This window comes from Conger conger, chromosome 9 (assembly GCF_963514075.1).
Source record: "Conger conger chromosome 9, fConCon1.1, whole genome shotgun sequence".
Lineage (NCBI taxonomy): Eukaryota > Metazoa > Chordata > Actinopteri > Anguilliformes > Congridae > Conger > Conger conger.
The window spans coordinates 59,484,801-59,503,430 of NC_083768.1; the positions used below are offsets into that span (position 1 = coordinate 59,484,801).

Genomic DNA, 18,630 nt, shown 5'->3' on the forward strand with positions numbered 1-18,630 from the left:
CCCCATTACAGACCCACTCCAGAGGGCTCTGGCTAGTATCAAACGACGAGTGCCATCTTAAATAGGTTAAGATTCGCAGAGAGGAGTGTCCAGGTGTTGGGTGAACGGGTCCAGCGTTCGGTTTCCGAACACGGTTTCCGAACACGGTTTCCGAACAACTGCTAACACTTAAAGAGTGCGCACACCGTGAGTTTTGAAAATGTTTTATATCTTTCGTCTGTGAAAAATCTGTTAATTCATAATCGCAGGACGCGCAACGTCCACCTGGAAGCCTTACTGCACACGTGCTATCCCACAGTCGGGCGTATGCTGCAGTTGATCAAATTGCATTTTGTTTATATTTTTACATATTAATCCCATAAACCAATCCATCAAACCCAACGTCTCCTCAAAGACGGAAAGGCACAGCTGGTTAATACCTATACCAGAACTCATTAGAACTGAAAGAAGCCAGGTGTAGCTTACCTTTGGGCAAGACAACATTTAGCTCAAGGGAATGGGGAACATGTCACAAGAGATGGGTAGGCCTACTATAGGCTACTCTGACTCGTCCATTGGATCCAAAATTGGACCTCTTCGAGGGAAATGTAACCTAGCTGCTCCATCAGTGTTTTAGCTGCATCAGTAACTCTGATTTAAACGTTTTGCCGTTGGAAGCAGTAGGGCCTTCGAACAAGCAGCACGTGCCCGCACACACTGCCAACCCAGAAGGAACCGTTGTAATGACAAAAACATTTAAAATAACGGTCTTTTTTTTAAAGTTGCTGCTTTCTGCAACTAATCGGGAGAAGCCCGATCCATGGACAGTTCAGTTCCATGGACTGAAACAAATCGAGTGCGGCGGAGGAACGCGGATAGATAACGGTTCTGGAGACGGAGAGTGTGTTTCGCGGACGAGTCTAAAACAGAATTCCACTGGGGGGATTTATCAAAGGCATTTTTTTAGGAGAGGCCCCCACATCTGGCCCCAATGTGAACGCTCTTTTTGTAATGAAACGCAGACGCGTACAGGCGATATTGCTGCATGCTGGTACATGCTACGCCCTGAAAATACACAGTCGAGGCATTCAGAAAATACCACAAGAAACACGAAACACAAGGCCAGATCCAATAATATTAATGAGTCGGTTTTCCCAGATATGGCGATGGTAAGAATGATGTCTTTTCTCAAGCTAATTTGCATTTTTCCTGCGCTCAAACGTCAGCCTCAGGGGGGTGGTCGTAAACTCCCAGTAGCCGGGGGTGCCGTTGCCTAAAGACCGTGATCTATGAGACATAATAGCCCTGTTCCCTTTCTCTCTCTCTCGCAGATGGGCCGTCACGCTCGGTTAGCGTTTGGCTGAGGCGGCGGCGCGCGCTCTTGCGAGGAGAATCTGGAGACCGGCTGCACGTGCAGCGGGCGCGCACGCTGTCGCGACGACGACGGCGACGGGACGGGACACAGGGCCCGGAGTCGCAGCTGGCGGGGCAGCTGCACGGACACACGGCGGAGACCTGCGCGCAACAACACGCTCCGGGAGCGCCCGGCGGCCGGTGAGTTGACGGCTGCGCCCTGAGGACGATATTCCCGGCGCAGAGAGAGGGAATCAAAACCCAGTCACAGGCCCACGCAAATATACTGTTTACACAGCGTCTAGGAGTCCGTCGCTGCCCATCCGATCAGACTGCATATCCCTACCTTGCATTTATATTGGCCACACTCTAAGTGCTTTCAGTGATTGAGGGGGAAACTCGCCTGAAGCCTGATGTGTAGCCCCACCTGATGCACAGAGGCCATTTGTGCCAGAACGCTCACCACACACCGGCTGAGGTGGAGAAGGAAATAAAAAAGTTTTAGCCAATCAGGGAAAATATGGAATATGGAAAACTAAAACGCGCCACCCTCCTCAAAGAGGAGCGGAATGGGGGGCAGGGGGTCCCAGACATCATAACCATTATTATGGTGCAGGGTCTGGCCACCCTTGAACGCAGGGAAGGTGGGTAAGGCCTCTGGTACCTTTGCCAGGTACTATGCCACCCCCTTCCTCAGGGCAATGGGTTTGGGTGTGCTGGACCTCCATACCCTACAGCTGGGACCCCCCCTACATCTACCGAGCCCTGAAGGACTTTGCCTACAGGACGGATCTGCCCAGGGCTGGCCTAACCTCGTGGAGCTATAAAATGATTATGGCTCATTTAAGATCTGGCCAAATTGTAACGCTCCCGAGGGGGGGGCAGACCTGGACCCGCAAGTCATCTGGGCAAATGTAACACACAAATGTCTTACAAACAAGCAAAAAGACATTGCCTGGATGACAGCCCATAGGTGTCTCCCCACTAGGGCGTTTATGTCACTGCAATCTTGGCACAAGCTTTCTTCTGTAGTGCTGCTAGTCCATTAATAGTGGTTGTGAGTGGGGCTTACAGGCAAGGTGCAGTGTATTTTCATATTAGCCCTTATTTGCTGCCCGTTCTGTGCCCTTTCCTCTGTGCGTCAGTTTGTGCTCGTTGTTTTTTGCGTGTGGTTTCGTGTTAAAGATCAGCTGGTGATCCCTGGCGCAGGCTCCCTTTCCATGCTCTTGGGTTTGCACTTTGACCTTTGACCCCTGACCCCTGCTCTTTTCCCACAGGTTCCGTAACCTCGGGGACTTTGGAAAGGAAGAGGAAGGATTAATATAAGAAGACAGGAATTCCTTGGATGTCAGCTGTGGTCTTGAAACTAAGCCACCAACGTCCATCACTGCTTTCACACACTTTCAAGAAATATTTGAACACAAATTCAAGGTGTTTTTTTAAAAGCAAATATTGTGCTACTTTCTAGCCTGAAAGACAACAGGCTAACGATTGGTCCAAGCATTTATGCAGAAGATTATTTTGGTATTTAAGAGCGGTAAATATAAAAACGAAAAAATGTCTATCAACATAGAACGACTGAAGCTTGAGCCAACATTTCTGCCGAAGATTTATTTGATTTGATTTTATTGGAGGTAGAAATGAAAACAAGCGAATTGGCTCATCGTGGCAGGACCGGAGAGAGCACGCCGCATACTTCTTCAGACAGCCCGTTTGAGTGACAGCTCCGCACCGGTGGGTCTCTACCTGCCGTGCTCAGAGGTACGCGGTGTTACTGAACTCTGCGCACTCTCGTCATTCGTCACGTCAGACGGAAAACCGAGCCTGCGGCGCACGCGGCATTCTCTGCGCTGACAGGCGCTCGTGGGTGGATCCCGATCGCGTATTGTTCTTGGGTTCATGACAGCGTTCGCGAAATCTCTTCTCTTCTTCTTTTGATTAGTTAACCACAAATATGTTCGTCAAGGGAAGTTATTATTATTATTATTATTATTACTACTGAAACGTAGAGCCAGGTTAAGCCGTCAAGCTTCGCTTTTTGCTGGAATGTGGCGTGTTTATCTTTTGAAGTGGATAATACGAGGAATTAAGGGGCAAATCCCTACCCTCAAACACCAGCAGTAGCAATGTAATGCTCGGAAACATTGGTTTTCCTTTCTCGACGGGTTACTCTACAGGGTTCAAGTTCGTATCTATGTGGTCACTTCAGTCACTCAGAACTGTACTTCCCTCTATGGCTTTCAGCACACTTTTACCTGCTTATGCACTCTGCGTTGCACGTCGCTCTGGATAAGAGCTTTGGCTGAATGCTTTTACGGTCAGGTAATGTTTGTATCCCCGTTGCTATGCCTTTCTGGAGCGGACTGTAGCTGCACAAAAGGGGTATGGAAAGCTCCCGTGTGTGATCTGTGTACACTCGGACGCGGTTGAGGAGAGTAGCAGTGCTCAGATCCCTACCTGAGCCTCACCTGTCCGCTAAAGCCAGCTCCTCACCCAGACGCTGTGAGCATGTGCAGGAGCGATCACGGCCCTGTCCGGACTCGACGCACCGCGGCAGCTGCGTCACCGGAGGCAATGTACTATCCACAACCACAAGATCCAGCGACTCAATTACTTAGATACTCAAGTACCAAGATACATACTTCAAAACAACATTTGTGTCTCACGCAAATGATTCGCTCCCACTTATTTTTGGCTGAAAAAAATACCCACGCACGTGCACAAACTACTTGCACACAAGCCCTCGCACGTGCACATAACATACCCATTAAACATGTTAAATTATTTAAACTGCCTCATTAGTTCATAACCTGTTTGAGAAGTGAACGTCCTCCTAACATATAGCGACCAGGTGCTTTGCCAAAGGGTAACAAATTGATCGGTAAAACATCCATCAAAAGTTGGGGAGTACGTAAAAAAAAAACATTTAAACGCAACATTTCAGACGCTAATAAACCTACAGTCAAGGCGGGTACACATAAATGCTAAAACTGCATAGGCACCTTTTTGGGACCCCACACCAGAAAAAAAAAGATGTCATTTTAGTCTCTTCACAGCTAAAATTCCAGGCACAAGTGCATGCCACAATATTTTGCAAATGCATGACTGAGTTCCCCCCCCCCGGGGCGGGAGCTGGTCATTTAAGTCGGACTCAAACGTGTTATCTCGTTTTCTGAGACCATTTCTCACATTTTTGAGGGAAGCCTTTCTGGGAAAGATTTAATTCTGAGCCTAAGTCTTCATGCCCGAGGAAAAATATGACCCCACCGACTTCAACATCATCTCACCGATCTCACAGCAGAGGGTGTTTAGACACTCCACACACTGCTGCCAGAGGGCATTACCCTAATAATAACCTCATAAATAAAGTTTATCTTTCAATGCCAGCCAGGACTTTCAAAACATCCACAGCGATTGTGTTTTAACATAGTATCGTCCTGTAAAGGCACAAGTGACTATAATTGATTTAGTCAATATCGATTCAGTAAATCATCACACAGAAGTTTGCAGCTGGAAGCCTTTAGTGGCCTCTGACAACCAGCTTTATGGCGAAACCCGGTGACGTTCCAGTGACACACACACAGCAGCAGAGGGCGCTATTCTGCAGTCACATGCATGACCTAAGGTAGACACAGATACCTGTACATTTGGAACGGGTCTGATTAGTGAAATCAGCAGGGTGTGGTGACAGGATGGAATGAAAGGCTGCATTCTCGGCCCTCCACGGCCCATGACCAGGTCTCCCTGTAACAGGCCATGACCAGGTCTCCCTGTAAAGGCCCATGACCAGGTCTCCCTGTAAAGGCCCATGACCAGGTCTCCCTGTAAAGGACCATGACCGGGTCTCCCTGTAAAGGACCATGACCGGGTCTCCCTGTAAAGGCCCATGACCGGGTCTCCCTGTAAAGGCTCATGACCAGGTCTCCCTGTAAAGGCCCATGACCAGGTCTCCCTGTAACAGGCCATGACCAGGTCTCCCTGTAAAGGACCATGACCGGGTCTCCCTGTAAAGGCCCATGACCAGGTCTCCCTGTAAAGGACCATGACCGGGTCTCCCTGTAAAGGCTCATGACCAGGTCTCCCTGTAAAGGCCCATGACCAGGTCTCCCTGTAAAGGCCCATGACCGGGTCTCCCTGTAAAGGCCCATGACCGGGTCTCCCTGTAAAGGCCCATGACCGGGTCTCCCTGTAAAGGGCCATGACCAGGTCTCCCTGTAAAGGCTCATGACCGGGCCTCCCTGTAAAGGGCCATGACCAGGTCTCCCTGTAAAGGCCCATGACCAGGTCTCCCTGTAAAGGCCCATGACCGGGTCTCCCTGTAAAGGCTCATGACCAGGTCTCCCTGTAAAGGCCCATGACCAGGTCTCCCTGTAAAGGCCCATGACCAGGTCTCCCTGTAACAGGCCATGACCAGGTCTCCCTGTAAAGGACCATGACCGGGTCTCCCTGTAAAGGCCCATGACCAGGTCTCCCTGTAAAGGACCATGACCGGGTCTCCCTGTAAAGGCTCATGACCAGGTCTCCCTGTAAAGGCCCATGACCAGGTCTCCCTGTAAAGGCCCATGACCGGGTCTCCCTGTAAAGGCCCATGACCGGGTCTCCCTGTAAAGGCCCATGACCGGGTCTCCCTGTAAAGGGCCATGACCAGGTCTCCCTGTAAAGGCTCATGACCGGGCCTCCCTGTAAAGGGCCATGACCAGGTCTCCCTGTAAAGGCCCATGACCAGGTCTCCCTGTAAAGGACCATGACCGGGTCTCCCTGTAAAGGCCCATGACCGGGTCTCCCTGTGAAGGCCCATGACCAGGTCTCCCTGTAACAGGCCATGACCAGGTCTCCCTGTAAAGGCCCATGACCAGGTCTCCCTGTAAAGGCCCATGACCAGGTCTCCCTGTAAAGGCCATGACCGGGTCTCCCTGTAAAGGCCCATGACCGGGTCTCCCTGTAAAGGCCCATGACCGGGTCTCCCTGTAAAGGCCCATGACCAGGTCTCCCTGTAAAGGCCCATGACCAGGTCTCCCTGTAAAGGCCATGACCGGGTCTCCCTGTAAAGGCCCATGACCAGGTCTCCCTGTAAAGGCCCATGACCGGGTCTCCCTGTAAAGGCCATGACCAGGTCTCCCTGTAACAGGCCATGACCAGGTCTCCCTGTAAAGGCCCATGACCAGGTCTCCCTGTAAAGGCCCATGACCGGGTCTCCCTGTAAAGGCCCATGACCAGGTCTCCCTGTAAAGGCCCATGACCGGGTCTCCCTGTAAAGGCCCATGACCAGGTCTCCCTGTAAAGGCCCATGACCGGGTCTCCCTGTAAAGGCTCATGACCGGGCCTCCCTGTAAAGGCCCTTTGGAGGAGTGAGGAGGCTTCTGGAAGATGCTACAGCGTCAAGGACACGGGAGAGCAGCCCTTGAGACGTCAGGAAGTATAAACAATCGATCTGTGGATCACTCCACATCTGCCACGTCTGAGTCACAGAGCGAAGTCCCACTGGCCAAAAACGTGTCGCCTCAACTCCTCCTCCCGGCCAGCTCATCCTGCCAGCTCATACTCCCCTCCTTTGTTGGGTGCAGCAAAACACTATGACAGAATCCAGTCATGCAACTGGTTTCTTTCAGAAGCCAGTATCGCTTTTGGCCATTGAGGAAACTGCACTGGTTGGCATAATTTTAAGGTTAATGATGAAAAAAAATCTATAAATGGCTGAGATTGAAAAGACTGCATATGAACGGAGACTGGTTTTGGGCACTCAGGACCATTCTGCGCATAAACCAACCTTACGGCTTCAAACCGCCTTGTGCTACAGGCAACGAACGAAAAAAAGAACCCTTAAAACAAGACCACGGTATTTTAATATTTTACTGTTGTATTTTACACAATCTCCCATATTTTACACAAGTACATTTAACAGATGTAGAGAAGAAAAAGAAAAGAAGTTAAGATCTTGAATTCGATGCTTTGGGGGGGTCAGCCGCTGGCCGACACCTCAAACGGGTAGTACTGCGGGAAGTCGTGGATTATCTTCAGGCTCTCGTTGTACAGCTCCAGGTCTGCGGGGAAGAGGAATGAAGACGGGCGTTTGACTAAAGAATCAAAAACACGCAGTCCAGCTCTACGACACCTGATTCCATACATCAGGCTCTTGATTCAACGTCACATTATCTTAATTAGCCAAGTGTGGCTCGCCAAACTGAGCCAAATGGAAAAGCCACACCCACCCCTTTTCAGATGAGACCTGATCTAGCACCGCCCCTTTTCAGATGAGACCTGATCTAGCACCGCCCCTTTTCAGATGAGACCTGATCTAGCACCGCCCCTTTTCAGATGAGACCTGATCTAGCTCCGCCCCTTTTCAGATGAGACCTGATCTAGCACCACCCCTTTTCAGATGAGACCTGATCTAGCACCGCCCCTTTTCAGATGAGACCTGATCTAGCACCGCCCCTTTTCAGATGAGACCTGATCTAGCACCGCCCCTTTTCAGATGAGACCTGATCTAGCACCGCCCCTTTTCAGATGAGACCTGATCTAGCACCGCCCCTTTTCAGATGAGACCTGATCTAGCACCGCCCCTTTTCAGATGAGACCTGATCTAGCACCGCCCCTTTTCAGATGAGACCTGATCTAGCACCGCCCCTTTTCAGATGAGACCTGATCTAGCACGCCCCTTTTCAGATGAGACCTGATCTAGCACCGCCCCTTTTCAGATGAGACCTGATCTAGCACCGCCCCTCAACCAGGGGCATTAACGAGCAACAATGACGAGGCAGGTGACTGTTTACACATCCACATGCTGGCCCTCGCGTGAACACTGGACGTGGGTCACGCACCAAACGGCTTTTCCTTGTCCTCGCGGTAGGCTGTGTAGGCTGAGGCCATGACCGTGGCCTTGTTGGACACCATCCCGATCACCTCCACAATCCCACTCAGCTCTTCGTTAACCTAGGAGGCACAAGAAATAATACAAAAAATTATAATAAAAACCCCCCCCCTGAAATTAAACCGTACCTGCTTTTAATTCACCTTTCGCTAAGCCCCGCTCCCCTTAGTTATTGTTGCTAAACTTTCAGTTTCGACATGGCCTGTTTAACAGCTCTTCCAGCTGAACTGCTGTCGTGCTTTTACAAAGCAGCAAATGCGTTTTCAGATAGGAGGAGACAGAAAGGGTTACAGTACGCCTTTGAGGGCTACATACAGGACATCCTGGTAACACAAAATGAACATAAGGCGATCAAAATAGAGGCAAAAGCCTATAGATCCCAATCTAAAAATGAATTGCCACATAACCTGCTGATCGAGACGGAGGCTGGCACTGATATCAAGGAGCAACACTGTTCATGTAAATCTGGGTAGGTCTGTATTCACTATTATCGTCTTTATTACAAAGCAAAAGCACTAAGCAAATATAACATTGCATCCAGTAGCCTTGTATGCTAGCTTATCATAACCATAAGTAGGCAACGCTAGCTGTAATTAACGAGGTGATATTTCGGTTATATTGTTGGACTGTGGCAACACAGTGAAGGTAGTCACCTAGAAAACGGCCACAATAGCTTGTCTGTAACATATTAACGTTAGGTGTTTGGATGGATTATGAATAACAAAGTCAACATCTAGCTGCTAGTCTTGTTGTCAAAAAATAGAATCCAGACTGTTTACATGATTGCTAAGCTATCGCTAAGCTTGCTTGCTACTTGCTAGCACCTTTGATTCTTCATATTTTAGGTTAGCGAACCCAATTTATAGCCGGAAATAACGGAATGCCGAATAGTGTAACTTTACTGTAGGGTTAAAGGCAAAACTTGCCTTGTCTGTCGATCCTTGAGGGATTTTTTTATCTACAGGTGACACTTGTCAGGGTTTTATTTTGGTTTGGGGAAGGGGAAAAAAAACGCACCCCCCCCCCCCCCCCGCCAACCTCTCTGGGAAACGAGTATCAGTGTTACAAGTGCCCCAGGCACAACGTTTAACCATAACTATGTTATAGTCCACAAAAACGAGTGTCGAAAAGAACGAAAATCTGAGACGCCTGCACGAGAGTCAATGGAGCGCTGTCATGAAAGTGTCGGACCCCTGTCGGAGCTTGTTCTTGGCTGCGCTGCGATTGGCCAGTCTGCATTCTAGGGCGTGGCTTAGCGAAAGGCGAATTGTCCACCGCTACCGGCAGTTTCGGTATGAGGAAGATTGTGTCCAATCACCACTCTGCACCGGAATATTTCCCCAGAAACTGAATTTTTTTTCTTGCCACCGTTCAGTCCCTTTGAGTCAACAAGAGCCAATTCTACATGAAGCAGAAACGGACTTTTGGGAGTGGAATTAAGGCAAACGAGTGCGCCGCCCAATGTGTTCCCACCATCAAAACACAGATGATTGCAAATGAAGTGACAGGAAAAACGTACTACGCCAATTAAACTTCTATGTTGAGCCTAAATTCGCGTCCACTAGCAGGTCCTCTTGTTTGCTGGTGTACACATTAGCTGGTCATTTACACGGGCGTTAGCGAGCGGATAAGCAGACAGGCGCACTGTACTAACCGGGTCGTTGAGCTCCACAGACGCCGCATTGTTCTCTCCGTCCAGCAGGGTGAAGGACTTCCCAGACGGGTGCAGCTGCAACAGAATGCGGGCACATAAAATAGTCATCACCCACACGGTCTTCCTGCGATTCCGCGTTCGCCTTCACTGCGGCTGGTTCGCCAACCTGTCAACTAGATTAGCCTAGATTTGCTTACTTCAAAGCAAGCCACGCAGGGCACGACTTTACACATTATACTGCAGTTCCTGCAATTTCGTAGCTAGCTAACATCAGTCTCAGGCGAAAAGCTTCAGCATAACATTTACTGACTGTACGGCAGCTCTTGGCATCATAAGCCTGGTTGCAGTTAAAACACGAACACGGTGTAACGAAGAACTATAAACCGGCTAATATTAGCTAGCTACTGCCAACCAATTGCAGCAACGAACTTTGCAGTTGCTTACCTTCTGAAGACGCCCAACGAAGCACACGGGTCTGCTGATATACTGAGAGAGCATGCTGGTGTTGATACGCGTTTTGGGGGATTCATAAATACTCGCCATTGTGCCGCTTTTGGTGATTCAACAGCTTCAAGTCCAACGCAAGATACTAATCGCGGGAAAAGTTTGGGACTTTTTACGTCATTTCCGACACGGTGCTACATTATAATTCTTCCCCAGGGGAACTAGTGTTCCTCGAACCAAACTGCTATATCAGAGAGAGCAACGTTTTTTGGCTTCTAATACTTTTAGTGAAGAACGTGTATTTGATCTGAATATATGTAGGCTACTACTGTAGGCTCGAAACATTTTGAGTTTATTCCCAAATGTTTCCCACTTTAACCATTTAAATAATATATTTTTAAGACAGTGTTCTAGAACTCAATTTCTTTCCATTGCCAGACCGTAATTACCATTGACATATATGGTAATGACTCACATCAACATTAGAATGTTCAGTTAAGAGCATTCTAATCACACGTGCGACCTTACGCCTTAAATGTGCTACTACAATCATTTTGAATTATAGCCTTCAAAAAATATTCTAACAATTAATTTACGTCTTTATGCCTTATTATCTTTGTGTTTGTGTGTGCATTCGTTTTTGTATGCTGGAAAGACTACATACACACACCGATGTAGTTCAATCTGTTCTTTCCCCGCCAGGATCGGTCAGCCGAAGTGGAATGAAAGAGCTTTTGCCGCCCCCTGCTGGAGATTTGGCAGATCACACTGCTACGTAATTAATTAATAAACGCTTGCTATGCGTTGAGTGCAATATGTGTTATTAGCAAGCTACTGTAGGCTAATCTGTTAAAAGTGTTTTTCCCCTGCCGTTGACTGCAGATAATCACTGATGTACGCATCTGCCGCTAAACACATGAATAATATAGCTTGGATAAAAACTGAAATTGATTTAATCATTAATTGTTCAGTATGTAAAGATAGTGTAATGTGTTCTCCCTCGCTGCCGGCCAATTCTGTGTTATCGGTATTTCGAATTGTTCCCAAAGCCACTTGGAACTCGCTACCAACTTCAGTTCACGTGTATTGCTTTTGAGGAATAAGATAATAACATCAATGCGGAGTCAATATTACATATGTAACAGCAACAATGCACACATCGGTGGTGCACACAAACCATTTGGGACCTTGTAAATACCCGTATTGAGCTAAATAAATGAAAATGCAATGCATGCCATGCGATTAAAGACGTGCACAGCAAGACCTGCTATTAAAAAAATGTCCCATCCCTTAGCCCGAAAATAAGTTTCCAACATTGCATGACTTGTGAATCTCTCCCGGACTCGGCACGTGTCACAGTGACGTCACTGCACAGCCGGAAGTCATGTGGAAAGGGCTACAGTAAACAGAAGGCCTGCCAATCTGCTGCTATTGCTCGCTAAAATTATTAGATACTATTTGTGTATTTTCCGGATTATAGTTCATATTCTTTACTCAACATAGTCACGGTAAGTGCATATCACGTAATTTATGCAATTGTAAGCGGTTAGCGAGATAGTTTTGGTGTTCGTTTGACAGGTGGCATTAATGGAGTCAGAAGTTTATCTGCTAGACTGGCTGTCATGCAAGATTTCTCTCTACTCCTGGATAGTTAGCAATTTACCATGTACACAACCATGTTACGTTAAATTTAAGTGTAAATATTAGCTGTTAGTTATAGGAACTACTTCAATTAATACCTACCTAGCAAGATTGTATTTGTCTTGCTCTGGTAACTTATCTTCGCTAACTAACACGTTTAACTAATCAACTACTCAAGTTAAGACAAGAGTACTCTGCACTAAAGTAAGAGTTGCTGACGATAATTAGCAAGTAAACCTGAAAATAACTGTTCATGCTGAAGCGATTTGCATCACGAAACCTCTTTCTTTCGTTTTTTGTTTCCTCTTTATACGATACATCCGATGCAAAAGTTGCGTAACGCTAAGTCATTTTCAAGGGGAAAAAATTACGGTTGGCTGAGCCAAGGAATCGAACCTGCAGCCTTCACTTGCTGTAAAGCCAGCGCGTAATATTGAAAATAACTTTTAAAATGAATTAAGTAATTTGCGTTTTATTTATTTATTTATTTATTTCATACACAGAGGTGGGACGACGCGGAGCCGAGATGTTCAGTTTTCTCGGACTTCGGAAGGACTCGAAGAAGTCCACTCAAGAGAAGGAGGCAGACGGATTTGTGATCCTCGGTGAGTTCTGCGGGTCCGTCTACGCGTCCTGTAAAACAAGATTGAAATGGCAGAGCAGAATTATTTTATTACTGTACTATTATGTTACAATAATCACAAAGTACTTAGATTTGCAGGGATAGACCGTTTACAAAGCACAATAACTCTCCACCCAGCGAGGAGAATTTCAAAAGTTACACATTTAAAATGCTTTGAAAATGCAAAAAGTTAAAAAAGAGCTCCAACAAAGAGATAGAGAGCGAGAGAAGGGTAAAGGAAAAAAAGGTTTCTCTATATTTATCTCAGTAACTGTGGATCAGGTCATGACAGTCCATCAGAAGAGCCCAGATATGCTCAGTACTGAACGACTATGCAGTGGTCCTTAGCGAATGCCTCCATTTACTCTGAGACACAGGAGGGATCTGCACCTCTTTGTCCTACTTCTCTGTTTCAGAAGGAAGCCAGCCATTTTGTGAGGTCACACCATAACCGTGATCGTTACGGCACAGTAAATCTGGGCCGCGTCTGAGTGGAAGTTTTGAAATTCCTTTGGTAGACTTGTCGGGCTAGTTAAGTCGATCAACTGTTCAAACTGTTCAAATCGGCCAATGTATGCAGCTACAGCGTGGGTTTTTCCTAACATGCTACTTTTAGGCATTCGTCAAATATGGGTGATCTCGAAACCTCAGAAGGATAAGTGTAGGACTTAATGGAGGTTTGAAATGAATGCTCCTGCGGGAGTGAGTGTGTCACCCATCTGCTGTCTGTGACTGAAGGCACTTTATCCTCTCCCCAGGTGAGACCGCAGAAGAAAAGAGACAGAAAGTTCAAATCCCGAATGTGTATCCAGCGACCAACGTCATCGTCCTGCCCTCCAAGGTAACCGTGAGGCACCTCTCTGACATACCTCTACCAGCACCCTGGAGGGCCACAGGTTTAACTCCAGTCCTGGAGGGCCGCAGTGTCTGCAGGTTTAGCTCCAGTCCTGGAGGGCCGCAGTGTCTGCAGGTTTAACTCCAGTCCTGGAGGGCCGCAGTGTCTGCAGGTTTAACTCCAGTCCTGGAGGGCCGCAGTGTCTGCAGGTTTAACTCCAGTCCTGGAGGGCTTTCTTTCAATCAGCAGGCTTTGTATGCAGTGGAAATAGGGTAATACGCTGCTCTGTTAGCGTTATAATGGCGGTAAGTGTGCTGTGTGGTGGCTCTGGGTTATCAGCAGAGATAACCTCACATTAAAACATTAGTGCTCTCACAATGCGGCGCTTGTGTCCGGTCTGAGAGCTGCAGCCCGGTCTCCGCTGCTCACACACGCTGTAGACTCTGAGGTTCTCTCAGTGTGGAGTCCTTCTGCTGAAGAGCGTCTGAATGGACTGAAATGCAACCCTGCTGCACCGTTTGTGCCAAGAACTGATGATATTTCATTATCATGGGCTCCTACCCATCTCTAATTCAAATTCTCTCTATCGATGTCTCACACTCTCTCTCCCCCTCTCGTTCTCTCCCTCTCTCTCTATCCATCTCTATCCGTCTCTCTCCTATCCATCTCTTTCTCTCTCCCTCTCTCTGCCTCTCCCTCTCTCCCTCTCTCTCTCCCTCTCTCTGCCTCTCTCCCTCCCTCTCTCTCTGCCTCTCTCTCCCTCTCTCTCTCCCTCCCTCCCCCCTCTCTCTCTCTCCCTCCCCCCTCTCTCTCCCTCCCTCCCTCCCTCGCCCCCCCTCCCTCCCCCGCCCCCCCTCCCTCCCTCGCCCCCCCTCCCTCCCCCGCCCCCCCTCCCTCCCTCGCCCCCCCTCCCTCCCCCCTCTCTCTCTCCCTCTCCCCCCTCTCTCTCTCTGCCTCTCCCTCCCTCCCTCTCTCTCTCTCTCTCCCCCCTCTCTCTCTGCCTCTCCCTCCCTCTCTCTCCCTCTCTCTCTCTCTCCCCCCTCTCTCTCTGCCTCTCCCTCCCTCTCCCTCTCTCTCTCCCTCTCTCCCTCCCTCTTTCTCTCCCTCCCCCCCCCCTCTCTCTCTCTCTCTCTCTCTCTCAGTCCTCCAGTGTGACTCCAGCCCCGCCCGTGGTTCCTCTGCAGCCCTCTCTGGCGCCCCCTGTGACGGAGGTGGAGACTGCGGCCTTCCTCCCTGAGCTGCTGGGGGATGTGCCCTTCATGCTGGCGCCCCACATCCTGGCCATGCAGGCGGGGCTCCCCCAAATCCCTGAGGCCCTCCTGCCCCGCGACACCAGCGCCAGCCTGGCCCGCTTCCGCTACGACTTCACCCTGGAGAACTCCGTGCTCTGCGACTCCTAATGCCGCCCGCCCCCTCCTGCCACAGGCCACGCCCGCCCCCTCCTGCCACAGGCCACGCCCGCCCTACAACGGGCCACACCCCCTCCTAACACAAGCCCCTCCCCCTCATACCACAGGCCACACCCCCTCCCAACACAAGCCACACCCCCTCCTACCCCATGTCCCTTAATGTGCTCCGCCCCCTTCTCTATGCCCCTCCCGCCCTCCTCAGGGATCACTGCCCGATGGGGAGGCCTACCACTATTGCTGTGTTGTTAGCTTTCATTAGCTTATCTACATAGGGCTCTGTTATTGCCTTAAATAACCCTGGATATATTTTTATATCGACTGTACGTGTGAAAATGACATCACCTGGGACCTGTAACTCAGAGGGCCTGCTGGTGTTCATGAAGCATTGGAGCTCTTGGCTTTTTCAGAAAAGCTCAGCTCAGATGAATCCGTTAGTGAAGTAATTAGAGAGTACAGGCTGGTGTGAAGTCTTGACAGATGGGTCTGCGTCGCACTCCCCTGACGCAGACACCAGCTGAGGGTAAACCTGCGAACACGTTTCAGCGCCCTTGTGTCGTTTGTACGGTAGTTTTGGTGTCACCTTTTACTCCACTTTCATGTTTACAAACGGCTGAATGGATCCTGTCGTTTTGGTTTCTGTTTTGTGTTTTGTGCAGAAAAATGTGACAGTTTACTACGTTGACTGAGCCAAAGAAACGTGGACTCACGATAGCTGATGCTTTCTGGGTTTCACTTCAGTCTCATAAAAGCCAAAAAAATGTGTTTTCAAGAAACCTTGCTGCATAACACAGAACACAGTTCCACACACACACACACACACACACACACACACACACACTCATACACACACACACCCATACACACATAAAAACATGAAGTTTGTTCTAAGACTGCATAGTTCCGATTTCAGCACAATATTCATTCACAGTGTACATTTAGTGATGTTTGTGTTTTTAAAGGCGGTTTTGTACGGTTTACAACAACGTGCTGGACAGTATGAGTGGTGGAGTCAGATAGTTTAATTAAATACGTTCTATTTCTTTTGTGCAAACATAATTGAACAAAAAAAAAAAAAAAGATTTACAAGGAGAGAACAAGCTCATTATGGCAAGTACTGTGTGCCCCTTTTGAATTATATTTAGCTGGAAAACGGTCTTTTGCCAGAGTGCTGAATGTAGCAATCAGATGATGGTTTTGAAGCAGAGGATCGGTCATCCTGACAGTATGGCTGTGGTGTGGAGACCCAGTCACTGTGCGCTCAGGTGAAATTAACTCTTTTCCTGGATTTACGTTTTCTGCGGCCTAATAACCTTTAAGCGGCAGTGATGGTTCTCACTGGGCGATGTGGTGTGTTCCGCACGCTCAGACGTCCAGCACTTCAGCCCCATATGCGGAATCACCGAATGCTGATATTTCATGAATGTACTTTCCAAAAATTATGTTTTTTTTTTTTTTTTTCCAAGACTTAAATGACTATTTTCTTGCAGCCATGAAAATGAAGTTAGCGATGGCACACTATTACTTTGGTAATTGTACTTCTGCAGTCGCTGGACTCTTCAGCATGATTATTATGGTGGTTGTAACTGTGGTGGGTTTCCTTTGGTCACAGCTGGAAGCAGAGGTGCTGAGTTATTTGTGTGCTTATACTTTGTGACGCATGTTCATGTTCACCTGTAATGATCTTTTTGGCTGCATGTTTAACCGAATCTATGAACTGTTGTGTGGATTGTGTGATCCATCGCCAGGGAAACCGGAGGTCGAGCAGGCTGTTTTAACTGTCAAACAAAAATGATCAGAAGCTGCGGGACTTATGTCTGCTGATTTGGGGCAGTTTGTTGCCATGACAACAGTTTAGCATTAATAATTCTGGTGTCCCCCATCAGTACGATATGTAGGCTGTGGTTCTGAGCAAGGGCGGGATGTTGTAATTTACCTCAGAATTCACGAGTTCTTTAAAATATTTCCACCTTTCTGCTAGTCAGCAACAGTACATTTGTGGAATTAAATTCCGTGCCTTCATCAATCGTGGGAGAATATAAATTTCACTTTGAAAGACACTTTATATGGTAGCACTGTCATATTCTGGCAGGTTTACATGGTTTATATAGGAGGGGGGAGGGGGGTGGAGAGGGGTTACCTTTCTTATTTGTTTATTTTTTCACTGTCAGGCATTTCCCCTTTCATTGTCCAAAACTGTACACACATTTAAAATCTGGTTGTACTGAAGGTAGTGTTACGAATGGTAGTATTTAAAATGTTGTATTATTAATTTAATAAACAAATTGCAATCCGTACCTTCTGTTGAAATGTTATTTTCAGCTGTTTTGCAATAAGTAAACCATATTAGTTGACTGTGGACTTTATATTAGTGGTCAAAAAGTGCTCTATTTGATCTGAAAATACCGAAGAGGCTCCACGTTTAATATAATTCAGTGTTTGAACTATAGGCCTACGTATAATTCAATAATAGTAGTACAGCCCCATCCAAATACATTTACTAATTCCACTACATTTACCGGCGCCTTTACAAACTCTCTAGTGCGTCGTTTACAAACTGCACCGTCAATTTAATTCAACGGCCAATAGGGTGCCGGGGAAACGGATCTCCTCACGTGGGCAAGACGTCAATGAATGTATTGGTCACTCACACTGTCAATATAAAATCTCTGGCCAATGAGTGCCGACGTAAACCGTTAATCCACCAACCAGATTATTACAGTAAAGACTTGTAGTCCACCCCCGTCTGTCAGCCAGTGGGTACGAAGTTGGTGCGAAGGGAATACGCAGTTGTCACTTGCAAGTAAGGGGACTTCCCGACTGTCGACAAATGTCTAAATTGAGAGCATATAAACTAAAGTTGGCGTATTTCGGTGTACATTTTAACCACGGAGAGAGATCACTTTTTATCACAGACATAGCGAGGGGCTAACCTTCAGTGGTCGAAAATGCAGTTAGTTTGGTTATCCTAAATTAAACTAGAGAACCGAACCGACTGCTCCAGGGGTCATCGGGGAAGCTAAATGATTCCCTAAAGTACAATTTATTTTTATGAGTGTGAGAATAATATAGGTAGACTTGTATTTTAGCTGACGTAGATACGCTACGTAGCTAAGTTGGTATTTCAGCTAACGTTAATGAAGTGTAGCTCGTGGCACAGGACACGACCACAGCTCTCTACCGTCAACACCCCCCAAAGACCTCATCACACACCCCCATCATCAGCACCAGGTCAAACGCGGCGAGCGGTCCCCTACCACCCCGCCAGCAACACCCACGCCACTGGTCGCCTAGCCGTAGCCCGTCCGAGCCAGCGAGCCGTACCAGCTCTTGCGTGCAAAACCACAGCCCAACCCGCCTGCCCTCCTACTCCTCCTCCTCTCCCCTCCTCCACAGTCGGGAGCAACACGGAACCGACGACATCGAGAGAAGCCCCAGCCCCGCCAGCCCGACGCAGTCGCCGGCCAACCCGGGAGGAAACGGGTCGGTGGACGTCAGGCTGACCCGCAATACGGACACGGTCGCCGCCGGACACACAAGACCCGATCGCCCGTTCGCGGAGGTAATGACAAGAGGCATCCCGCAGTTAGCCTCTCCTCCATCCGGTAGCAATCCTCTGCGAGGCTGCAAGCGAGCCTCCTAATTTATGGATGTAATGTAGGTCATAAGCGATGTCTGCTTGCCTTTGCGTTTCCTTTCCTCAAACCCGGTTTCTGCGACTCTGAAGGGCCCGTCTAACTGGCAAATTAGCCGTGTCAGTATGATCAGCTAGCAGGCTAATAATTTAGACTGCCTAACTAACTAGCTGTGCTATCCAAGGAAGCG

At 48.2% G+C, this 18,630-nt stretch overlaps 3 protein-coding genes across 3 annotated transcripts in view; 2 read left to right on the forward strand and 1 right to left on the reverse strand.

The window, feature by feature from the left end:
- Nucleotides 1-7,192: 7,192 nt before the first annotated feature.
- rpa3 (replication protein A3) lies at nucleotides 7,193-10,500 on the reverse strand. The gene is made up of 4 exons (XM_061255648.1): nucleotides 10,302-10,500; nucleotides 9,858-9,932; nucleotides 8,154-8,265; nucleotides 7,193-7,373 (listed from the first exon to the last, which is right to left on the reverse strand). The coding sequence occupies exons 1-4, from the start codon at nucleotides 10,398-10,400 to the stop codon at nucleotides 7,291-7,293; spliced, it is 369 nt and encodes a 122-aa protein (XP_061111632.1). The 5' UTR covers nucleotides 10,401-10,500; the 3' UTR covers nucleotides 7,193-7,290.
- A 1,151-nt stretch (nucleotides 10,501-11,651) lies between these two features.
- Nucleotides 11,652-17,102, forward strand: umad1 (UBAP1-MVB12-associated (UMA) domain containing 1). Its single transcript, XM_061255234.1, has 4 exons — nucleotides 11,652-11,809; nucleotides 12,446-12,547; nucleotides 13,323-13,405; nucleotides 14,542-17,102. The coding sequence occupies exons 2-4, from the start codon at nucleotides 12,469-12,471 to the stop codon at nucleotides 14,797-14,799; spliced, it is 420 nt and encodes a 139-aa protein (XP_061111218.1). The 5' UTR covers nucleotides 11,652-11,809; nucleotides 12,446-12,468; the 3' UTR covers nucleotides 14,800-17,102.
- A 651-nt stretch (nucleotides 17,103-17,753) lies between these two features.
- Nucleotides 17,754-18,630, forward strand: part of glcci1a (glucocorticoid induced 1a) — a 17,370-nt gene continuing 16,493 nt past the window's right edge. The window contains exons 1-2 of the mRNA XM_061256069.1: nucleotides 17,754-17,758; nucleotides 18,202-18,367. Coding sequence (XP_061112053.1) covers nucleotides 17,754-17,758; nucleotides 18,202-18,367 — 171 coding nt within the window. The remainder of the gene's footprint in view (nucleotides 17,759-18,201; nucleotides 18,368-18,630) is intronic.